The sequence below is a fragment of the Anomaloglossus baeobatrachus genome, chromosome 3, assembly GCF_048569485.1.
Source record: "Anomaloglossus baeobatrachus isolate aAnoBae1 chromosome 3, aAnoBae1.hap1, whole genome shotgun sequence".
In the NCBI taxonomy this organism is placed as follows: domain Eukaryota; kingdom Metazoa; phylum Chordata; class Amphibia; order Anura; family Aromobatidae; genus Anomaloglossus; species Anomaloglossus baeobatrachus.
Window position 1 is genome coordinate 555,982,365 of NC_134355.1, and position 19,103 is coordinate 556,001,467.

Consider the following 19,103-nt stretch of genomic DNA (forward strand, 5'->3'; position numbering starts at 1 on the left):
GGATACGGTACATGCTTCCAGCGTTTGAAGCATGCCACCGTATCCGGCTCACATAGACTTTCATTATGCGCTATGCAGTTTTTTGCCGCTGGCAAAAAACGGTCCTCTCTGCGTCCTGTGCGGCCACCGGAGTGACGATTTTTGCCGCATCCGTCAAAAACCGGAACAAATGCAAGTACATGCGGCACAATCTGGCGCTATTAAAAGTCTGAGGAAAAAACGCACCCGGCGAAAAAAAAACGGATGTGTGTTTTCCCGCAAAGCGCCGGATTGTGCCGCACAGCAAAAACCTGATGTGTGAACATACCCTTAGCTGCACACCCTGTTCAGCTCTCCTCCTGGGTCCTAGCTGCCTGCACACCGTGTTCAGCTCTCCTCCTGGGTCCTAGCTGCCTGCACACTCTGTTCAGCTCTCCTCCTGGGTCCTAGCTGCCTGCACACCCTGTTCAGCTCTCCTCCTTGGTCCTAGCTGCCTGCACACCCTGTTCAGCTCTCCTCCTGGGTCCTAGCTGCCTGCACACCCTGTAGTTAACTCCCTGCCTGTTCTGCACATGGCTGATCTGTGGCGGCTCAGAGCGATCACGGACAGCTTCTGCAGTTTGTTTGCTGGATGGGTGTGGATGGGGAGTGGATATGGGTGTGGCTGTTTGTGAAATGGGTGTGGTTAGGGGCATGGCCTAAAAATTGTCGCTCTTTCTCTTTGTTAAAAGTTGGGAGGTATGGCATCACTCATCCTGCGTCTTTCACACAGAGGCCACTATTGAGCTCCTGCGCATGCGTACTTTGTCCTGCCCGGCTGAGGTCAGATCAAAGTGCTGTAGTGCGCATGTGCAGGCGGTCTTTGACCTTTTCTCATACCTGCGCATTACAGTACTTTGTTCTGCCCTCAGCAGGGCAGAGCAGAGTGCGCATGACTGCAATGGAGGCCTCTATGTGAATGAGGCAGGACGTGTCATACCGATGAGGCTGAACAGGAAGACTGCAGTCCCACAAGATGAGGAGGCACCGGACCGAGAGCAGCAACAACAATCGGACTGGACCGCCCCCTAGGTGATTATTATAAAGGTGGGTTTTTTTACATTCTACAGAGCAGCCTGGGCTCTTATATACAGTATTCTAGAATGCTGTATATAAGAGCTCACTGATGGTGAACGCAGCTCATAAGGAAAAACCTGGTGACAGGTTCCCTTTAATTTATGATCTCTAAAAGGCCAAATATGTTTGAACAGTAGGGTAGCAACATATGTGTATGAGCTATAAGCGTGGTACCTGTATTCATACACAAGTGTATAATCTCTAGTTTTATTGTGTACAGGTCTGGTGTCTGCTTCCAAGAAGAGTGTGACACATGTTCTGAGTCGGGAAGAGGGAGGAAATGCTGCAATCATAGTAATTGGGGGTGCTGAAGAATCATTGGATGCACATCCGGGAAATTTGACTCTCCATATTCTGAAGAGGAAAGGATTCATCAAAGTGGCATTGAAGAGAGGGTGCGTTCTAATGATCGATGAGCTGGATTACAAATCTGTCATAGTCATACACTATATGTACGCATAATGTAATTAGTTGTGTTGCTTCCGTTTGGGATTACAGTGTGAGAAGAGAACTGGCGTATATCGTGCGCTGCCGACAATCATCCAGATGAGGTGATACTGTTGAAAAGGTGGTCTTTATTTGATTGAGACATTTTGAAGTCCACGGACTCCTTCCTCAAGATTTCAGCAGAATTAAAGCTGGTTGTCTTGAAAAAAGCGCACCTAAAGGGGTTTGTCTACAAGTGAAGTGATTGGTCGGGAGAGGTTTAGGTGTGCCGCCCCCGTGCCAGCAGCCGAGCTGCTCGGATCCGGGTTCTCAGTGGCTCAAGCGTCTCCGGGCATGGGGGGGGGGGGGAAGAGGTCGTGCGGCCACTCAAATGAAGGGGGTTATTTACAAGGGATTTTATAGAGTTTGTGACGCCACCCGTGGTATGTGGTAATTAGGAGTACCATCGCTGCAGTTGGGAGTACCCGGGGATGATGGAATGGTGTTGTGACCCTCCACGGGTAGGGGGGAATACCCCGGGGCTCAGTGATGGTAGGGGAGTGACGTTTGATGCAAAGGGGTCACTTGCGTACTCACTTAGTCCATTAAGCTGACACCGACAACTGGATAAACCAAAGTTCTGGATACCGCTGCCGCTGAGGGGAGCTTAGTTTGGGTCCCGACCCCAATGGTGCTGCCTGGTGGTGATCCGTGACCTTCCTCCTGGCACGAAGTTTACTTCTCTGTTGGTCCCAGTAGTATGAAACCTGCCGGCTCCCGCTCCCCACTATGGATAAGTGTGGGAGCTTGCTCTCAGGGTTCACGCTTAGGATTTTCTGGACTGTTTTGAGTGGAAAGTCCTATCCCCCCTCGTTGTGCTAGTACCCCGATTTTTGGAGCGGGTGGGAATGGACCTTGAAGGCTCCGTTCTCCTCAGGTAAATTGTCGGGTTGCCTGAAGCTACTCCCCGACCTAGGGTCCACGTACCCCGTCGTGCCTTGGTCCCAGCCCGGTGATGGTGCATGGCCGGCGGCTGTCCTCCTGGACAGATCCGTGCCCCTTGCCTTGATCCCCTGCGACCGGGGGTCCAGCTCCTCTAGGCCCAGACCACCGTCTGCCACCTATATAGCTTCCCAGGAGCCCTGCTCCTGACCTCCTCTCTCTTTCACTTCTCAGACCCAACTCTCTCCTTCTGACACTCCAGACCTACTCTCCCAACCCCCCAGGTGGGCGACTCTATTCCACTCAAGCCGTCCACTGGTGTGTTTGGTGGGTGTGGTGCAGAGTATATCTAGGATTTGATTAGCAGATGTAGGCTTAGGGACCCTAAACTAAGAAGGGGGTGGATATTGCACGGAAGGGCAGATTGTGCAATACCGTGTGACGACCTGATAGTCCAGGGGCGTCACATAGGCACATTATTTCCAAGAAGACAATGAATTTCATTTAGCTGAAATCTTGAGGAAGGAGTAAGTGGACTTTGAAATATGTTGATCGAATAAAGGCCACGTTTCTTTCAATAATATCACATCATCTGAATGATTGTCAGCAGCGTCAGATATACCCCACTTTTTCCCATACTGTAACCGTCGGCCTTTCCAGCCTGTCGCGTTTTTGCAGCGGACCTTTTTTTTCTTTTTTTTTTTTTAATGGTTTTTTGTGTTCAGCTCAAAGTTGAGCACGTACACTGTTACCGTATATACTGGCGTATAAGACGACTTTTTACCCCCTTAAAATAATGGCTACAGTGGGGGGTCGTCTTATACGCCGGATATATACCTGGGTGCTGTAGTGCGCCGCTCCACTCCGTTCCACGCTTGGATTCTGCCTCCATAGCGACGAGGGAGGAACTTCCTGTCACCGCTGCTGAATGGCAGAGCGCTGGCCAATCAGAGGCAAGCAGCTCTGCCTTGACGTCAGCGCTCTAGCAGGGAAGTTCCTGCCTCGTCGTTATGGAAACGCGATACACAGCCCGGCCCCGTACTGGTATATCATACAGCATATATACTGGTATATATACAGCGGATATATAGCGTATATATAGCAGGGGGCCGCACTGTGTGAGGAGGTGGTTTTTTTTTCACTGTCCAGTATAACCAATAGGATTAGTGCAGTAACGCCAGATTCCCCTCGCATCCATGCAGGGACATTAATGAAGAGCTTACATGCTGGCCCCTGCACTAATCCTATTGGTTATACTGGACAGTAAAAAAAAACACCACCTCACACAGTGCGGCCCCCTGCTCTTAGCATACTGAAGCATACTGAACGGGGGTAGTCTTATACAGTGAGTATATCCCAAATTCTATATTTTTAGGGCAGAAGTTGGGGGTCGTCTTATACGCCCAGTCGTCTTATACGCCGGCATATACGGTATTCTGGTCTCTCAGGGTAAACCCCTATTATGCTGTTTCTCTCTACAGTTCAGCTTCAGTTTGGGAAGCACAGGGACTTGTAGCAGGATTAATTTTTCCCTCACCTACTGTATTCTCACCTTCTAGACTATGAGCCCTCAGTCTAGAAGGTGAGGATACAGTAGGGTCTTTCCTCCTCCTGTACCAGTTTATGCTTTGTATTGTTTGATTATTATACTTATACTTATTTTTATTATTATACCCCTTTTCACATGTAAAATACCATGGAATAAATGGTGCTATAATAATAATAATTAATCACCCAGCTGTGCAAGTTAAAGTGGCTCTCCAAAAATGTAATAAAATGACCCCCATCATGTCATTCCAACAGCAGCCTATCTTGGTCGGATGTCAGGATGGCGAACAGTCTGAAGAAACACTGCTCCTGAGATCTGTGTTTCAACTGACAAAGCAGCTGTATCTTAACTATACCTGCCATAGAGAGGCTGTGACATGTGAAGAAATAAATCTTCTCATCTGAATTGCCACAAAGGGGTTTTTTTTTTGTTTTTTTGTATCATACATTGATTTTTAGGGTTAAACAGTCACTTTCAGCATACATTTGCAAATTACAAAGCCTTGTACAAATGAGAAGGGATAATTTTTTTCAAACAGCTTTTTCATTGACCACATGACTTTACCTGTAATAATGTTGTTTTATTCACAGGAACGTTATGCCCATGACTTATGTCTGTGCTGTTTTGTGGGTTAGGCTGCTTTCACACATCCGGTTTTAGCAGTGCAGCTAAATCCGGCTCTAAAACCTATGCAACGGATGCAGCGAAAAAACCGCATCCTTTGCATAAGTTTTTACATGCGGCCCGTCCATTTTTTGCTGGTTGCGGCACGCTACTGAGCATGCGCAGTGCAAAAAAAGCATGCGGCGGCCGGATGCGGTTTTTGCCGCATCCAGCGTCCATAGGCATGCATTGGGAAAAGCGCCGCATCGTCTGGATGCGGCGCAATGAGGTTTTTTTCGCCAGACAAAAAAACGTGCCAGGCAACGTTCCATCCGGCCGCCGCATGGGCTAAATATGCCGCATCCGGCAAAAAAACAGACCGAACGCAAGGCGATGCGGCACAATCCGGCACTAATGAAAGTCTATGCGGAAAAAACGCAATCGGCGGCAAAAAAAAACAGTTGCGTTTTTTCTGCAAAGAGCCGGATTGTGCCGGATTGGTCTTCTCTACTCTCAAAATGACTTTGTTGCTTTCCTTTCAGTGCACATTTGGTTCCAGTGTTCTCCTTTGGAGAGAATGAGCTGTTCCTCCAGGTATCTAACCCAAAAGGGTCTCTGCTGCGAAGTGTCCAAGAGAAGCTTCAGAAAATTATGGGATTCGCTCTTCCGCTCTTCCATGCCCGTGGCATCTTCCAGTATAGCTTTGGGCTATTGCCGTACAGGAAGCCCATTCATACAGTGGGTAGGTGGCCAATAAATTCATACAACCTTTTTTTTATTCTTTATGACCACATTTTTCAGCTATCGTGTTTTGCTTTAAAATTTATGCCCCTGAATTTGCTGGAAATTTCATAGGACTCTTCATAAAGCTCTTATAATCTGAATTAAGTAAAATCTGTACGCATGCTGCATAATTAATATATTAATGATGATTTTTATTATTTAGAAATGATTATACCCATATCTTAAAAGGGTTTTCTACTACTGATTTGTTTTATTTGTTAGATCCTTCTGCAGGGTTATTTTTAGAGGTAAAAAAAACTACCCTCATCCATCTGATGCTCACAGCACTTTTTTAGTGCTGCTGAGGTCTCCTGACAGCCTCAAAGATGACCATTAAACTGCTGCAGCCAATTACAGGCTGCAGCGGTCACCAAAGTGTTACAGGTGCAGCAGTGATTGGCTATTCAACAGGGAAAGTACGGATCTGCTATTTTCCATGACGCATCTATAAGGGATAAGCAGGTTACCATGTTAAACACCCCCCGTACCATATTTACTTAAATAAAGACGATAACCACGACTTTATTGCAGGAATGGCCACAGCTTTATTTTAACCGTATATATGTATACCAAACTCGTGGCTCAAACATGCCACCCATTGTTAAACATAACCTTATACATATATACCCCCTTATAACCAAAACCACCGATAGATCCATCCGAGAGGGAAACAATCATTCTTAACCCCCCAGCCGTAACCTCCAACCGGCCCAGAGGACCACCTCGGCCGTGACCAACCGGCCCGAGGTGAGGGGTAATAACGTTCCATCGTTAATTACCCCACCCAGAACCTGCAGGACCTCCACCCACAAGTTCCCATCCAATCCGAAGCCACTCCCCTTGAGCGACTTCGTACCAACAAACCGACTGTCGGTACTCCCAACCTCTCAGACGGACCTATCACCCCGCCACAGACCGGCCAAGTGACACCTTACTTGGCCCGGTCCCTCCACACCCCCCAGCGCTTGCTCCAGACCATCCCTCAATCCCAACATCCACAAATCTAAACCCACGTCCGTGAGATGGACCCCATCCCGCCTTAGATACTGTTGAGTGGACTCCTCCAGTTGTCTATGCCGCACCACCAAACCACCATTCCGCGCCACAAACTTGCCAATTGCCCGGTTTAATTTGCTCCGGGCCCTGTTAATACGGTCCACAGACCTACCAAATCGCCACTGCGTCCGAGCTATGATATCCGACCAAACAATAACAATGCCTGGGAATGCCCTCCACAAATGTAACAGATCCAGCTTTATGTCCCTTTTTAATTCTCTCGACGACCTCACTCCCAAATCATTCCTCCCACATGTAAAATCAACACATCCGGATCACGATCCATGCGGCTATAATAAGCCACCTCGGGGCGCACTCTACCCCAGGTCATGCCCCGAATTACAATCCACTTTACTCGGGCTTCCGACACAGCCACTCCGAGCTGCCGACCGTCGCGACGAACATCCACCCGCAACGCTCTCCAATACACATAGGAGTGCCCGAGGATCCACACAAGGCATGGACCTACAAAATACAAAAACCACGAATAAAAACAGCAACAGAACAAGAAAAACATCGCATCCCAGAATCAAAACGCCAACAAGGACTCCCCCACTTACGAACCATCACCTGACCAGGTGAGGCCTAATGTACAAGCGAAACCTGGAAGACTCCCACCTCCCAATCCGCCGGATCCAATCCTCACTCAAACCCCACCTAGCGGCTTCCATTGCCGCCCCAATCCGGAAGGAGTGAGACCCGTATTCACTTGGCTCCTCCCCCACCCGTGCTAAAGCCATCTTCAGCACTGCAATGAATTGGTAACGCGATAAAGCAGATCCGTCCATATGCCGAAGGAAAACGCCAGGGTAACCACCGCGCACCCTTAAAAACTCTGAAACCTGCACCACCGGGCATAACTGGTGCCCCGGTAATGCAAACAAAACTACTAAGCGCCCCCGGCCCCTCTGATCCATCTCTGAAAAACTAAGCCGACAGTCCACCCTGTCCTCCCCCAGCATAACATCCTCCATCAGCAAACTACCCATCGCTTGCTTAGTCGGGCTGACCAATTCACCAATGCGAAAGGCCCCAAAAAACGCCAGTACAAAAGCTACCGAAAACAACACCCTCTCATAAGGGGACGAACACAACTCCCTTAAACACCCCACTAAACGAACCAACAATGGCAATGACACCGGCCGCCTCATGTCACGCGACTGGCCCCTATACGAAAACCCTTCATCGCCTGCCGCACCAGAAAATCCTTAGTCGCATCCCGAACCCCATCTGAAACAAGAAGGCCAATGCCGCCAACTTGTAACCAATCAACAAAACGGACCGACCTGCCGAAAAGTCCCCACTAATCAACGTCAGGACCCCCAACACTCGGCCCCTGTAACCCGGCTCCATGAAGTCCCCACTTTCCAACTCTGCCCATTCCTTCCAAACCGCCTGATATCGGCACCAAGTAGCCTCGGCCACCGATCTCCTAATTCCTTCAAATGCTATACCGATGCCAGGCCCCACAGCCATTCCGGGCAGGGTTCTCCATCCGCGTCCGCTCCCGGCACCAGCCTCCTGAACCTGCAAAACTGAAACCGTGATAGCGCATCAGCCACCTCGTTTTGAACCCCGGGCACATGCCGAGCAACCACGCAAATGTTTAACTCCAAGCAACGCAACACCAAATGCCTTAAATACCCCACAACCGGTGGGGATTTTGCCGACAGTGCATTGATGGAATGCACCACCGCCATGTTGTCACAATGCATGCAAACCCCTCTTCCGGAAAAGGCGGGGCCCTACAACTCCACTGCCACAATAATGGGAAACCGTTCCAGCAGCGCCAAATTCTTTACCAAACCTTTTTCCACCCAAAGCCGTGGCCACTTTCCCACACACCAGCGCATCTGAAAAATTGCTCCAAAACCTGTCGCGCCAGCCGCATCAGTATACAATTCCAGCCGGCTATTGGATAATGCCTCGCTCATCCAAAGGGTCCGACCGTTATACCGGTCCAAAAACCCCTCCCAAACCAACAAATCCCCCTTCATCACCTTGGTCACTCTGACAAAGTGATTTGGAGCTTTCACCCCCGCGGTTGACGTCGCCAGTCTCCTATTAAATATCCGCCCCATCGGCATAATGCGACAAGCGAAATTCAATTTCCCGAGCACTGACTGCAAATCCCGCAACCGCACCTTCTTAGCCCGAGACAAAAACCGCACCGACGCCTTCAAATCCAGAAGCTTCCCCTCCGGCAACCGGCATTCCATCGCCAGTGTATCAATTTCGATACCTAAAAAAACACAGAGCCGTCACCGGCCCTTCCGTTTTTTCTTTCGCCAACAGAATACCTAGGCTCCGCGCGATCCGCTCTAACGTGAATAACAACAAGGAGTAAATCGAAGAACCCGCCGGACCAACGCAAAAGAAATCATCCAAATAGTGAATCACTGAATGGACTCCTGCCACATCCTTGACCACCCATTCCACAAAAGTACTGAATGCCTCAAAATAAGCACACGAAATGGAGCAGCCCATCGGCAGGCAACGATCCACATAGTAATCACCATCCCACATACACCCTAAGAGATGAAGGCTCTCCGGATGCACCGGGAGTAAACGAAAAGCTGCTTCTACATCCGCCTTTGCCATCAGGCCCCCCCGTCCTGCAACCCTTACCAACTCCAAGGCCTTATCGAACGATACATAACATACCGCCGACAACTCTGGTGATATCCCATCATTCACCGACAGTCCCGCCGGATAAGATAAATGAGCCGAAATTTGTTCGGCTCCTTCTTAGGTACCACCCCAAGGGGGAAATCCTTAAGTTGGAGAATGGCAGGTCCTGGAATGGGCCCGCCATCCTCCCCAACTCCACATCCTTTTGCAGCTTTTCCTTCACCACCTCCGGATGTTCTTTTGCGGACCTTAAATTCCCCGGGCGAAACACCGGCGCCTCAGATTCAAACGGAATCCGAAAACCCTCAGTAAAACCACTTGCCAACAACTCTGCCGCCCGAACATCCGGGTATCTATTTAAATAGAGAAGCATCGCCTCTACCCTCACTGACGTCCTCCCTTTTTCCAGACCCCTCCCCGGCCTTTCCTTTACCTTTCTTGAAGCACCTGGCCAAGGAGTGGGAACCTCCACATCCGGAACACTCATGTTTGAACCGACATGAGGCCCCGAACTTACACTGTCCCTCATTATATTGCCAACGAGCCCCCTTTTTCTGCCCTGCCGGGGACCCGCCGCTCGCACCCGCGCTCCCGGCACCCCCTCGAAAGGGCTAAGCCGGAGCCGTCATTAACCGCATCCACAAGGAAATATCCTTGTGATCCCACCAGACACCAGGCCGCAGCGCCTTCCGTTGCCGGAACTGCTCGTCATATCTTAACCACCCTAAACCTCCGTACACTCTATACGCCTCCCCTATCGCGTCCATATATCCAAATAGGGCGGAACAATGCTCCGGCTCCTTTTCCCCGATCACGCTGGCTAAGATCGCAAAGGCCTGTAGCCAGTTAGTAAACGTCCTCGGGATCAACCTATACCTTCGTTTTTCTTCGTCCTCTTTCTCCTTTTTTGAATCACTGGGCTTCACTTTATCCAAATTAAACTTCTCCAAGGGAAGCAGGGAAAAAAATTCCACATACTCCCCTTTCCATATCTTTTTTCCCTCACCTCTTTTTTCAAATGGACCCCTAACGGACTTTCAAAACACACATAAATTTCACTCCGCGCCCTATCGTCCAACCGCACAACCTCATCCTCCTTTTCTTTTTCCTTTTCCGCCTCTTTACTCGCACCCACTTCAGCTGCCCCACCGACCGCCTGTCCCGCACCTACCGCCGAGGTAGGGTCCCGCGCCGCAACCTCGCGCACCGGCGCCTCTGTCTGCACCACCTTCGAGGGGCCCACCCACGCCCCCACCGGAGCCCCAGGCCCACTCCGACTCACCCGCTCCGCAGACAACCCCTGCAACACCCCCAAAAGCTGCCCCCAAAACTCCGGGCCCGGTAAACCCGACTGTCCGACCGCACCCGCCCCCTGCGTAACACTTCCCGTGGAGGAACCCCCGCCCGCACTACCCACAGCATTAAACATTTCTGTCGTCCGCTCACCAGGCTGCCGTTGAACCGAAGTCGAAACAGCCGTACCACGATCTTCCTGCTGCCGCTCCGTCCGACCCGCCGCTGCCATCGACCCTTCTTCCTCTCCGGAGTCTGAACTGCCGCCGCAAGCCACAGGGGGGACCAGCGAGGGGACAGCCCGCACCTGGCGGCCGTCGACCCCCACGGTCACCGCACCCCGCTCCTCCGGGCGTCTCCTGCTGGACCTCAGTCTTTTGGCGTGACGTGGCGCCCGTAGTACAGGCCCGGGCGCAGGGGCAGCAGGCATCACTGCTCCAGCACCGCAGACCGCTGCCAGCTGCTCCCGCAGCACGTCCACACCCAGGACCTCCGATGCCCCACGCACCAAGTCCATAAAAGCGGCCAGGTCAGCCATCGCAGGGGGATGCAGCACGGACGTCCTGGGGCACAAAGTTCACGGCGACAAAAGGGAGGTAACATTTTCTACTCCCCCTTTTATACCTCCTACTACCCCCCCACCCCTTCCTTGCATTCCTCCAATCCCCCCTCCAGTACCATCCCCCAATCCTATGCCCCCATATACCTCCCCCATCCTAAGCAAACCCTTAACTCCTTACTACCCTGCACCCTCCCGATCGTCATGGGCCTGTTCACCCTTATGGGGCTCACTGCCCTTCTCATCAGTGGAATAATCAATGTCAAATCATCCATAAGAAAATTCAGAATTTAATGAAAGGGGTCTCCAGTTGAAGACCCTCAGCTGAAGAGAGCAGAGGTTAGCTACAACTACCACTCATCTTTTTGTAATACCAAAGACATCTGTGTATTACACGGATAACCTGTTGTGCTGTTTTTGCCCTGTAGGGGTGAAAGAGAAGAATTGAACATTTTAGGCTCCAGCTCATCAAGACTTGCGTTTTGCATGCCAGCCTTGATGACGATTACAGTCGAAGATGAGCCCAATTAATTGAGGCGCACTGTTATAACTGCCCAAGAAATGTACACTAATCAGTGACTGTAGTGCATTTATCATTTACGTCACTCTTATTGCTTAAATTATAATTCATTTGTTGACTCTGCTTGGCCATGCCTCTCACATAAGCCCCACCCACTTCTAAAAGTTGCCTGGTACTGGCGTAAAAACTCTCAGATTGACATGTCACAAACAGCTTTATGCCACAATTCTGATAAACTGTTGTAATCTGTCTTTAGCGTCAGGGTTAAAGGGGAGTCACAGCCGTAGAATGAAGGTATCAGAAGACCAAGAATTGTCAGAAAACCCGTTTTGTACATGCATCTAAAATCCATTCACTGAGAGCCTATACTTTTGTATAGGACTATAGATAAAACGTATCAAGACTTAAAGCACCACTCCAGCGTTTTGTTGTTTTTATTTTATTTCTCCACTGGAGTGCTGCTTTAAACCTTAATCCTCTGCCTTCTGTCTTATACTCACCTGCCGCCATCTTCATCTGTTTCCACCGCCCACTCCTGTTGGGGTCTTGGGATTTGTGACTTGCTGGCAGCTCCAGTGTTTCGTGTAGCGCGCCGCAGGTCACAACTCAATAGAAGTCTATGAGAGCCTCTTTCTGGTCTCATTTTGCCTCTCCTTCACTTGTGACATAACTTCTGACTTCCACACAGTCAAAAGTTACGGGCACAAGATGGAACCTGAGCAAGAATGAAAATGTTGGTGGTGAGTGTTTGACGCCCTGACAAAATCAGGTTGTCACAGATAACTGCACCCATCTTCCAGGTGCAGGATTCCCTCCTCCAACACAAACCCACACACAGGTACATACACCAGCTACAAATGCCTAGTCACCCCCACAGGAAAATAGGGGGACACCAGTGGGTGGGGCCAGGCAGATGGAGACGCCCACCTAGTGGTCCTGAGGAGTTCGGGGAGGGAACAAGTCAGTCTGCGTCAGACAGAGAAAGGGGTAGTCTAGTGCCGACAGTGGAAGTGAGAGGAGTGAAGTGGTGGTCGGGGGTTGTAGCTCCCGGACTACCTGAGCTGACAATGTGGCAGACAGCAGAGCAGGGCCACAGGAGACGGAGATACGGTCGCGGGAGACCTTACGTGGACCGGGGCAGGGTTGTAGCCCGCCGGTGCCGACAGCGGGAATCCGGTCCAGAGGCCGTGCACAGTCTGGGTACCTGGACCCTAGGGCGAGGACAGCTGCAAGCACCTTGTCAATTAGCCAGCAGGGGACAAGATTCCGAATCTTGTCCCACCAGCAGCCCAGATAGAGCGAGACGGAAGTCCAACGCGGGGGATAGGGCGTCTGCAAGTGCCTGCAAAGATCCCAAGGGTCAGATCTCGCGGGCCACAGCTCCCACAGCAAAGACACCGGGAGTGGACTTTTCCCGTTTTCATGTGGACTAGTCAACACACGAGACACCAAACTAGAGTGCAGGAGGAAGGGCCCCTGTTCTGTTGACCAGTGTGCGGGACCCGAGCACACCCCTCCGGAGGCTACCAGTATCTGGCACTTGGTTTACTATCTGGACTGTGTGATTTATTAAACAGTGAGTACACCGGTATCATCCGGTCCAGCCCTGCAGACTGCGTCCCAACACTCCACCTACACCTGGGCCCTGGGACAACACCTCCACTACCCGTGGGGGGGATACCATCCTGCTGCCCTGCTCAATCAGCCCCGGGCACCCCATACCAAGGCAGTGGCGGTGTCATCAACACTCAGCGCAACCCACAGGTGGCATCACTGACAAACTCTCCCCTGTAAATAACCTCTTTATTAAGTTGTGGGCGACGGGCTGTTGCACGAGCCCCGGATCCGGCTGCCACTCGAGCCACAGCCACGATCCCGTATCCGAGCGTCTCGTAGCTCCCCTGCCATGGTCTGCGCCCCTGTCCGCGACACGTGTAACACCAGTAGCGTCGGACTTATATTCAGTGCTGGAGTGATGCTTTAAATCTAACACAACTCCAGCAATTTGTTTAAGAACATCTTTCATCTGATCAAAAGTGCTTAATAGTTTGTGCTGTTTTATTCCTATTGCTCCCTAGAGTATTGAAGGGAACCTGTCAGGTGCACTATGCACACAGAACCACACAGTTCTGGGTGCATATTGCTAATCGCTGCCTAACTGTCTCAGCATATAGTAGCATAGGTAAAGAGTTTTTTTTAAAAAAATATTTCTAAAGATCCCATGTGATATCCTAATGAGACCAGCGACTAGTCACAAGGGCATTAGTTCGGTTAGCCAGTCGGCCACATTAGCATGTTAGTACGCCCCTGTAGGCATACTAACATGCTACTGAATGCACAGCGTCAGAGTCACGGTCGCTCATCTCTCTGCTGCAGAGGCTGGACTTTGGCTCAGTGCGTATGATCCCGGACCCTCATTCATGCACACTACACAAATTTGAAGCAGACACGTACAGCCGGCTTCATAGTGCGCATAACCAAAACTCCGGGGTCATGCGCACTGAGCCGAAATCCAGGAGTCAGACGCGATGGCAGCGGAGAGGTGAGTGAGCTCATCCTCTGACGCTGCTCATTCATTAGCATGATAGCACTCCCTCAGGGGCAGGCTTACATAAAGGAGCTGACCTTAAAATTCTTAAAGAATGAACCTCATTGATCATCCTGATTGTCCTGGAATTTGTCTGCTTCTGCCATTCTGCCTCCCTGCCCCCCCCCTCCCTCTCAGTTTTGGCCTGGCCATATCTGCAGCCGATTGTAGAGATAGAGAAGGGGGCCATGTTTGCTATTGAGACTAATCCAGAAAGCCAACTCCCTGCAAATGTGACACCCTGGCCTATCAGGTCGTCACAGGGTATTGTGCAATCTGCCCTCCTGCACAGTATCCACTCCTCCTTGGTTACGGGTCCTGGTCCTTTGGCTAAGCTGTTTGCAACACCAATCAAAATCCTAGGAACACTTTACACTGTACTTGCCAGACACACCATTATGGGGCCTGAAGGGAATAGGGACACCCATATGGTGGTTTGGTAAGGGGAAAGTGAAAAAGTGACAGTGGAGCGAAGGAGAGGAGAAAGTGAGGTGGACAAGGAGAGGTAACTCTCTGCGAGGGAGAGGTCACCGGCCTTGAGCAGGGCTCCTGTAGTTACTAGGTGGCAGACGTTGGTCTGGGCCTGGTAGGAGCTTGAACCCCGGTTGCAGGGGATTGTGTCAAGGATCTCGGACTGCCGAGGAGGGCGGCCGGCGGCCTTGAGCTATCACCGGGCAGGGGCCAGGGACGACTGGGTACATAGACCCTAGGCCGGCATGTAGCTTCACGCGTTCTGGTAATTTACCCGACGGGGGTGAAGACTTCAGGTGTCATCCCCAACCCGCTCCAAAATCGGGGGTACTAGCGCACCGATGGGATAGGACTTTACCAATACAGTCCAAAGAAATCCTACGTGTGAACCCTGAGAGAAAGCTCACTCAGTTAGCCATACGGGTGAGCGGGACCCGAAGAGTTTTATACCCGAGGGTCCAAATAGAGACAAAGGTGCCAAGGGAAGGGCCACAGGCTAACCGCAACACCAAGGGCACGGACCCAAGCGTGCTCCCTACAAACTGCAGTGGTGCTCAGAATTCTGGTTTACAAGCGGTCTGTATTGTTATTCCTGGACTGAGTGAGTACACTGAAAATCCCTGTTCCTATGCCCAACGGTACCCTAAGCACCAACCATCCAACGAGCTCAGGGACACAAACCCCCTACCCATGAAGGAGTTAAACATCCGGCTGCTGCACCATAGTTACCGGGCTCCCCAACAGCAGCGGTGGTCCCTTACATTACCACGCACCATGGGTGGCGTCACAAACTTTCTAATTCCCTTGTACGTATCCCCACTCTACTTTTAATCAGAGGGTCCACGTGGACCCCCCCCCCCCCCCCCGGATCTGGAGACCCCTCGAGCCACCGCAGCTCCGGATCTGAGCGGCTCGGCCGCTGACGTGGGGGCGGTACACAAACCTATCACCAGCTTGAGCTCAGAGCTTCCAGGACCATGAAAAGGGCACAATAACAAGACGATCCATGCAAAATGACACATATCTATTATCAGAAATCGCAATGCTGTTAGACTACCCTGCCTCTTTGCTATTGTCTACTTAAGGATAATAAGTGTTAATATGAATTGTATTTGTCCTGAACAGTAGGTGAACCCATCCCGGTGGTGCAAACATCAAATCCAACACAAGAAGAAATCGAAGAGTTGCATCAAAAGTATCTAAAAGCTCTTCAGGATCTCTTTGAGGAGAATAAGGGAAAGTACGGCATCCCGGAGCACAAGAGTCTCATCTTCACGTGACCTCCAGAATATGGCTCTACTGATCACTCTGGAACCCATAGGATTTATCAATGCCAAACCCCTTTGACTTCTGTATAGGATCATCCCTGCAGACCAGTAGGTCTATAATACTAGTGTTCAACACCAGCAATGCTCTAGCTGTTCTCATCCATGAGGTGTCCACCACTATTCTATTATACTACGTAAACCGCAATGTAATATTAGCTAATTTTATCTGTGGATTTACGAAATTCTGTGGCCACGATATCATTCATTCCAAGGTACTTAAAGGCGTTGTCCTGTGCGTTTCTATGTTAATGATATTTTCCTTAGGATAGGTCATCACTATCAGATTGGTGGGAGAGTGACATTTGGCAAAACTAAGGCATTCAGTTAATGATCATTATTTACAGCTGATGTAGAAGAAAATAGTTGGATCTGGTCAGCTGGGAAAATCTACAATATTGATTTAAATGCGATAATCCTATGAAAACTTCCAGGATGACTGTGAAATACTCAACGCATTTTTTGGCCTTGCCACCCTTAACCACGGAGTATGGCAGCAATGCCAGAAACACGTTTCACATCGTCATCATGGAAGTTTGTGTGTGATAATAACAGTAGAATAAAGTTTTTATATATGGTCAACTGGTAAAATCTGTAAGCTTTAAATGTGATTATCCTATAAAAACTTCCATGATAGCGATGTGAAACAACGCGTTTCTGGCATCGCTGCCATACTCACTGATTTAGAGCAGCATCGCCAAAACGCGTTGAGTAGTTCACATCGCCATGATGGAAGTTTATAGGATTGTCTCATTTAAATAAAGATTGTAGATTTTACCAGATCCGGCTTTTCTCTTCAACTGTTGGCAGCTTTTGTTGGATTGGAAGCATCCTTACGGCCCCAGAAACAATACTGCTCACAGTTAGAAAACCTATTTCTATTATTTACAGCTGTTCTTTTGCATGGGATGTTGAAGGGCTATTTTTTACAATGGATCCATCATCAAACTATGTGGACAGGTCTGCCCTACTATAGTCCGAGTGGCATAAAAAAATATTGTGCCATTTGCCTAATAGGTAGTTTTGAGCGAGTAGTTAACTATTCGTATTCGCTATGCTGTTAGTGAGTACTGTCCACTATTCAGATATTCGTTATGAGTAGCTGGAGCAATGTAAGTCAATGGGAAATACTTGCTAAGTAGCGACTCGAACCCAAAAGCCGTACTATTAGCTACTTGCACGAAAAGTACGGCTTTCGGGTTACTCGCTACTTAGCGAGTATTTCCCATTGACTTACATATTCATTACGAGTAGCGGGCGCAATGTGAGTAGTGGACAGTACTCGCTAATAGCACAGCAAGTACGAATAGTTAGCTACTCGCTCAACACTAATAGGATCAATCCAAGAATCCAGCAGAACAGCTTTTTCTATAATTCCTATAGTAAATGGTGGGTTTGGGACAATTGTAGGTTTTGTAGTCCCCAATATCTGTGGTGGCTGCGTACAGACAGATATTCCCATCTCAGCCATAAATACCCATTAGAATGATCTCACCTGGCTTTTCAGTTTGATTTGTTCTCTTGCTTTTGGTCGTCTCTTGTAAACTGCAGAATTTTTCTCTCCAGGATTTCCCTGCACCTTTCTGCATATATTTCACCTTCAACCCTCCCAATCATTTTGCCAAAAAAGGATCTTGCAGTTATTTAGCGTCTTCAACATCATCTAGTGATCTTAAAGTGTAAGGACACACATGATGGCCATGTCTGTATGTGGTTTTTACCTCCTGGGATTTTCTATACTGCTTCTCACCTGCAGAATCTGGGCATGGCTTTTGGCTGCTACTTGTAAAGCCAATCCATCCCACTAATGACTTGATTGTCGTCCAGTCCCTGTATTGCCAAGAGTGACTAGTTATGTCCAGTAGTTATTGGGCTTAGTATATATAAACTGCAGAACTATATCCAGCCACACATTTTAGGTGGTTTGCACCGTGTCATACTTTATATTATACACTCTTATAAATCTGTAATTTGTTTTGATAGTTTTTAGTACCTACCTATACAATGGAAAAAGAAAGCTGTCAATCATTCTGAAAACATGACCTTGTCTTGTGTGCTCTCTCTACCATCCACTAGGAGGCACACTCCCCACACTATGAGTTTCTATCTGCAGTGTTGCGTTGGGTTTGTGAAGTTTTAGAATAAACCGTTAATTGTATATCCTGAAATAGTTCATATGATACCGCACTATGTAATAATAAAGGAATGCTTTTTTGGAGAATAGTAGGAACCTCAGTGGAAAATTTGTTACCATATGCTGGAAACCTTCTATCCGATGTGTATTTGACATTAATACCTCCGCCACTTACCGTGTGCTGTGCTCCTCCACATTACAATGTGATTTACTGTATTTGTACAAATATATTCTATTTTTCTATTTATGATGAGTATCACTTCTGCCAAATATTGTGACTACATGAAAGGGTACTATATTGTATCTTCTCCATTATGTTGTGTATAATAAAATCCTTTTCTGGAATACTTCATATTCTTTCAATGCTTCTTTTCATAATGTAAGTATCATGGCTATACATTACATATTTTGTAAGTTTTGCATTGCAAAATGTGTGGCTCCTGTAAATATGCTGTATGCAAATTTGAAAAACTATACTTTATACATACAGTCATATGAAAACGTTTGGGCACCCCTATTAATGTTAACCTTTTTTCTTTCTAACAATTTGGGTTTTTGTAACAGCGATTTCAGTTTCATATATCTAATAACTGATGGACTCAGTAATATTTCTGGATTGAAATGAGGTTTATTGTACTAACAGAAAATGTGCAATCCGCATTTAAACAAAATTTAACCGGTGCAAAAGTATGGGCACCTCAACATAAAAGTGACATTAATATTTTGTAGATCCTCCTTTTGCAAAAATCAGACTCTAGTGGCTTCCTGTAGCTTTTAATGAGTTCCTGGATCCTGGATGAAGGTATATTTGACCATTCCTGTTTATAAAACAATTCCAGTTCAGTTAAGTTTGATGGTCGCTGAGCATGGATAGCACGCTTCAAATCATCCCACAGATTTTCAATGATATTCAGGTCTGGGGACTGGGATGGCCATTCCAGAACATTGTAATTGTTCCTCTGCATGAATGCCTGAGTAGATTTGGAGCGGTGTTTTGGATCATTGTCTTGCTGAAATATCCATCCCCTGCGTAACTTCAACTTCGTCACTGATCCTTGCACATTATTGTCAAGAATTTGCTGATACTGAGTTGAATCCATGCGACCCTCAACTTTAACAAGATTCCCGG

At 48.7% G+C, this 19,103-nt stretch overlaps 1 protein-coding gene across 1 annotated transcript in view; it reads left to right on the plus strand.

Annotated features, from left to right (window-relative positions):
- MOGAT1 (monoacylglycerol O-acyltransferase 1) overlaps window positions 1–18,321 on the plus strand; it is a 47,641-nt gene extending 29,320 nt beyond the window's left edge. The window contains exons 5-7 of the mRNA XM_075338633.1: window positions 1,316–1,490; window positions 5,158–5,357; window positions 15,641–18,321. Of these exons, the coding sequence (XP_075194748.1) occupies window positions 1,316–1,490; window positions 5,158–5,357; window positions 15,641–15,795 (530 nt within the window). The 3' untranslated portion in view covers window positions 15,796–18,321. The remainder of the gene's footprint in view (window positions 1–1,315; window positions 1,491–5,157; window positions 5,358–15,640) is intronic.
- Window positions 18,322–19,103: the final 782 nt, after the last annotated feature.